Here is a 6,000-nt window from a genome sequence, read left to right on the forward strand (position 1 = left end):
GAACGTTGAGGCGTTTGGGCCCAAGCATCCCACTTAGAAAGGTTCCCAAATTTCTAGCCAAATGAGTAACGATAAATTTTTGTTCACGTTCTTACCTCCGCTGAGAAACCCTCGACTAAAATGGCCACAAGCAGATTGAAGAGAACGTAATTGCCGAACGTCATGAGCGCCACGAAGTACAGCGATGCCCAGTGGCTGGTCTTCTCCATGCCATTAAATAAGACGACGTTCCAGTCCTCCTGGGTTAAGATCTGGCGGAGGGGGCGGAGGAAATGTGGCAAACACTGAGAATATCATAAATATAATTAACATTTCTACAGGATAGTCTAAATCCCTTGGATGAATATTCTAAGATAATAAATTCTTGGAATATTCATTATTAATACATTTAAATAGAACATTCTAAATGTTGAATCTCATTCAATGAATGTTTATTCTAAGAACGAACATTCTTAGAATATTTATTGCTACTGGTAAAGCAATACACTAATGATAATAATTAGTACAAAGTAGGGCGTAATTCTTCATTAATTGATAATGAACTATTGCGTATGGGATTAGATCGATTATTGCAAGACATGCTAGCAAGAGAGCTGGGTTTATTGGAAAATTGTTTATTTATTTGTTCGATAACAAATGATACTAGCATTATCCATGTGCATCAAACCTAACTTGAAATTAACGAGACCTTGAAGGGGTTTTGTGCAAAAAATATAATATTAATCTCTCCCTGCAGCTGAGCCAGTAATTAATAAGGGTTCGGCCGATTGCACGCTAACGCAACGAGAACACAAGAATCCAGAAAATATCGCCATAATGCCACGAAAAAAAAATAAAAAAAACGTTTAAAAACTCATCCCAGATTCAAAATTATTCTCTCAATACCTATATTGTGAGCAAGGAACGACAACATATCGAGCCCGGGAAAAAGATAAAGAAATTGTAAAGGATAAAATAAAGTACGATGATGAAAGCGAAAACCTATATAAAGAAATTATTCATGTTACCGAGAGTAAATAAATACCTTGGATGTTGGAAGGCAGAGCCTTCCAAACCTGGGGCCATACTTTCAAAACTCGCTAAGTGAACGCAAGTACTTACGCTCTATTTTCTTGTCTATGATTGGTGGATTTTGCTTGCGTGGCCGTCAATGATTGGCTGATAGACTTACGATCTCTTAACTTTTTTTGAAAGTATGGGCCCTGAACACGGGTGGCAGTGGCCCTCACCTGGAACACGGTGACGGTGGCCCAGAGGAGGCTGTTGAAATGCATTCGATGGCAGCGACAATAGGAGTTTGGCGCGAGAATCTCTTTGCAAGAGCATTCGGTGACCCCGTCAGGTCGCATGCAAAACTTCCCACCGAATAGATACATACCAAGAACACTGCAAAGATTGACAAAAACCTCCTTCACTCTGCCGGCCAGGGATACGCATACGCAAGCATATAAGGTAGCGAGCTACACGCATATCTTGTGAGGTACGAAAGAATGCAGCGAGCTACATGGACATGTAGCGAGCTGCTATAGAATGCAGTGAGCGTCATGAAAATGTAGCGAGCTCCAAGAACATGTAACGAGCCACACAAAAATGCAGCGAGCTAGACGAACATGCAGCAAGCTACATTAAAATGCAGCGAGCTACACGGACATGTAGCGAGCTACAAGGGAATGAGAGTAGCAAAATTAAGTGTGCGTAAGGCTCGTGGAGTCTACGAAAGTTTCGAAGATGAAGACGGTGAAAAATAAAATTTAGATATTAGAGGCCAAAAATATTAAAAACGTTAATAATAGTAGAAGTCAACCGGAAACGAGGTAATTTTAGTAACGAATAGTTAATGCAGAACTAATTCATAACAAGACCGAAATTATTTCAAAACGCTTAAGGAGAACGAAATGCAAAGCGGTGTAAACATCCTACAAAGATGACATAAAATGAATTTCGAATGAAAGGAACGAGCATATAAAATAATAATGTGGGAAACTAAAGACACCGCTTTTTTATATGAAAACGGGTGTATTAAACTTCTTTGTTGTTGTAGAAGAATTGATATGTAATATTTAGCATATAATTATATTTTAGCATGTAATTATAATAATCAAAACTTTAGAAATTGAAAAGAAAGCAAAATTTATGCAGGCCATGCGTACCTTAGACATGTCGAGCAATTCTGGTGTTAAAAATTTTTAACATATAATTTTCAATTAGTGAGTAAAGCTCGCCAATCTTGGCAATTTATAAGTAGGTAATGGAAGATAAAACCGAAGTTTTGTCTGAAGTCATTTGTAAGTAACTTGTATTTGTACGAAATAAATGAGTTTAATGAGGTACGAAAATGGAGTCGTGTGTACTGAAGTACGAAATTCAGACCGCAAATTGTGTCGTGTTGTGTGTCATTAAGTGTATGGACGTGTGTCGTGCAGCATGAAGTGTATGGACGTGTGTAGTGTTTTCGTTAGTATTTGCCTTGCCTTTGAAAGCGTGATTCAAACCGAGAAAAATCAAAATGATATTAAAGGGAAAGTGGGGGAAAAAGTTTGGCGAGGGAATATGAGACAAAATGCAACAAGTCAGTGGAGAAACAAAAAAATAAAAATAAATCGAATTCCTAACGGTTATGTTTGAAACATTAGAGGAGTTGCACCAAGTCGTCAGATGATTTAATTATTAAGGTTATTTTATGTTAAAAAATGTAGTGGTGAAATTTCCAGGAATTATATATTTTAATGCGAGTCAAAGCAAGAATGCACTTCTCATGTAGATGCAACAGACATGAAAAATGGAGTCAAGCAAAGATAACGTTAAGGTAAATAATGTACAGATTAATCAGAAGACGAATTAAAAATACTGAATGATAAATTCTGTAAATTTGACTACAAGATAAGGGTTTCCGCAACTCGCTTCAAGTAAAACCTCAATTTTAGGCTTATTGCAATAATGTTAATTGCAAAATATGTAATGTTGCAAAATAATTAATTGCATTTCACTGCTAAATTAGCCATGCTGTGAATAACCTTTAATAACTAGTATATCATTAAGAGTTATATTCTCATAATAGAGTAAGCGTTACACGTGCGCTTCAATACAGTAATTGAAAAATTACTAAAACAGATGAATTATACGATAAATGATTAATCAGAGTATTGTATGGGATTTTTTGCTAATTTCGACTAAAATTGCAAAAAATAAATGTGCAAAATGGCCTAGCGAATTTAGTGTATAAGGGATTTATTAAGGTCCACTAGTTAAAAATTGTAAATATTATTACGGATTGACATTTAAAATTTACCAGGATTAATAAGGAACAGCTAATTACAATTCCAGGGTATTATTAATAATCGGTTGATTATAATAGTAGGGATGTAATTTAAAGTCCCGAATACACTAGAATGACAGGTGAACTGGTGGGTTTAAACTATAAACTTAGGATTTTTGTTATAATAAGTGAAATTATATCAGCGGCCCATTTCTGGCCCCCATCCTCTGGCTGATGAAGGCGAAAAATTGTGTACGAGCCTCATCTTAAGGCATAAAAAATCTCGTACGTTCAAGAAAAAATACTTGATTCGAAAAAATATTTAAGAAAAAATATTCAAGAAAAAATACTTGGAGATGTACCTCGTTAAGTTTCCAACCTCTAACTACCGAAAAATGCATTCGAAAAACATTTGCTTGTTGTAACGCTTAAAATTTTCAGCCTTCTTATATAAAAATGCATGAAAAAGCAAATTTTTAGCAAGATGTTGGCATCATAAATGCAGAGGCAATCACAGCCCACCTCGTAAACTGATCCTGAAAAAATAGGAAACTAATTTTACGATCATCCTACAGGATACGCCCGTGAAAAAATGTTCGGAAATGTCGGTTCGTGAATAAAGTTACACGTTGATTAGGATTAGGAAGGTCGTTGGATAATTGATTGGCTAGATGGTTTGTTTAAAATATTTTACGATCACTTTTTGCTTCAAATTAATCTGATGAGACGAGGAATCATACGAATACGGAGTATTTTCTTCAAATCGTTTTGGGAGAAACGTGAACCCAAGTTAGCACATCTGCATAAGTTTTTGTCAGAAATTGTACAATTAAGAAGTTCACGGCTTGTTAGACGCCAACATGGTGCTCTACACCCTACAAAAAGAATGGTATAGTTATGAGCAGTTCCTGAATAAATTCATAAAGCGAGCAATAGTAGCGAGAATCGGCCATTTGAGTTGCTTCATTGTAACAAGATTATTATTGACTGACAGAAATTAAGCTAAAATTTCGAATCCATGTTATAAAAATCATCACCAGACGATCACTGCATGCGATTTGAATTCAGCAGGCCAAAATACAATGAAACTCCCTTAGGGGGAACTAAGAATATAAAGAAAGCTTTAGTTTAATTGGATGATGATTCAACTATTTTTAATGGCCTAAATATTACTGTGATGCCTCTTGATTCGCAATAAAAAGCTCGCATCTGCCGGCTGAGCTTGTAGATTTCATCCGCATACCAGTGTGTTAATTTACATTGCTCTATTCAAACATCGTGACCTATCAGCGACCTCAATAATCATCAGAATGTAATTGAACTCGATTTTTCAGATGATATTCCCAAATGGGCTTACATGAAGATTTGTTGGATAAGTTCATGTTAAAGAACATGTGTTATGCTAAAATTGGCCATCATGATTGATTGTAAAGGCCTTGTTCCGATCTCCCAAGGAATAATAACAGGCCATAAATTCACAAACAGGAAAACTGCATATAAATTATTCATTTTAAATTTTCCAATTAAAACTCATTTTAGAATTGAAATTATCGCGCATCTCTCGATGATTTGGCATTAATCGAGAATGTGTTAAATGGCAGGAAACAAATGCGGTGATCTGGAGAGAAATTAGGTTGCGAGAAGGGAGAGAACTTCTACATGTTCATATAGTCATTATCACATAGAGTAATTATTATATGCACGAAGGTCATGTTTTTTCTGCATGTTCATATAGAGTTATGATGACAGAGAAATTAGTATATTCACGAAGGTCATGTTGTCATGTTCTTCACGAGTGCTCATGTTCCTAACTGATGGAGAGAAGAGGCGCATCATGTTCGTGGTGTGAGGAATATGTTATTGATTCGTATGTGAATGATAATAAATATGATGCAAAATGTAGCTTTGAACGAAAAAAATATTACCAATGATCATTAATGAGTATTTTTTTCAAATTACGTTCATTGATCAAAACGGTGTTGAGATTATTAGCGCAGATTGTTCAGTCTCTTAATAATTTTGTACAGCTCCCAGTTCAACCAGCATTTTAATGGCGGCATAGAATAGAATAAGAAGATAAATAAATTTCGGGTTAGAATTGAATGAAAAGATAAATAAACTGCGGATTAGAATAGAATAAAATCCATGCAATTTTGTTTGCCGACATTTTTACTGTATGCTTCCAGAATTACATTGGCCCAAAAACGATTGAACGTTTGTGATGAATTTTAATTAGCAGTTTAGATTTATTAGTTTCAGTTAAAATTCAGCAAACATAAGGATTTACTTGGAATTTGTAAAGAAAAGCGTGAAAAATTATGCGAGAAAGAACATTTTATTTTGCCACTAAATGATGCTAACAAGGTTCTGGTAAAAACATAATACAAGCAAGGAGTCAACGTATAACTGATACGCCCTCTTACCGCGCTGAACTGAGTCAGGTTGACACACAGAAAAGAACTAAGTGCATCACTACTTGGACAAAACCGTTCTTCTGAGTTGATGTGTTGGAATAAGGCAGGATAATAAGGATAGCAGGACACTGAGGATAGTGAGGATAGCAGGATAGTGAGGATAGCAGGATAGTGAGGATAGCAGGATAGTGAAGATAGCAGGATACTGAGGATAGCAGGATACTGAGGATAGCAGGATACTGAGGATAGCAGGATACTGAGGATAGCAGGATACTGAGGATAGCAGGATACTGAGGATAGCAGGATACTGAGGATAGCAGGATACTGAGG

At 35.9% G+C, this 6,000-nt stretch overlaps 1 protein-coding gene across 1 annotated transcript in view; it reads right to left on the reverse strand.

The window, feature by feature from the left end:
- Positions 1–6,000, reverse strand: part of LOC108681395 (voltage-dependent T-type calcium channel subunit alpha-1G) — a 95,841-nt gene that overhangs the window by 51,580 nt on the left and 38,261 nt on the right. The window contains exons 9-10 of the mRNA XM_047882876.1: positions 1,230–1,386; positions 96–251 (exon numbers count right to left, since the gene is read on the reverse strand). Coding sequence (XP_047738832.1) covers positions 96–251; positions 1,230–1,386 — 313 coding nt within the window. The remainder of the gene's footprint in view (positions 1–95; positions 252–1,229; positions 1,387–6,000) is intronic.

Source organism: Hyalella azteca, unplaced genomic scaffold (genome assembly GCF_000764305.2).
Source record: "Hyalella azteca isolate HAZT.00-mixed unplaced genomic scaffold, Hazt_2.0.2 contig11500, whole genome shotgun sequence".
Taxonomy (NCBI): Eukaryota; Metazoa; Arthropoda; class Malacostraca; order Amphipoda; family Hyalellidae; genus Hyalella; species Hyalella azteca.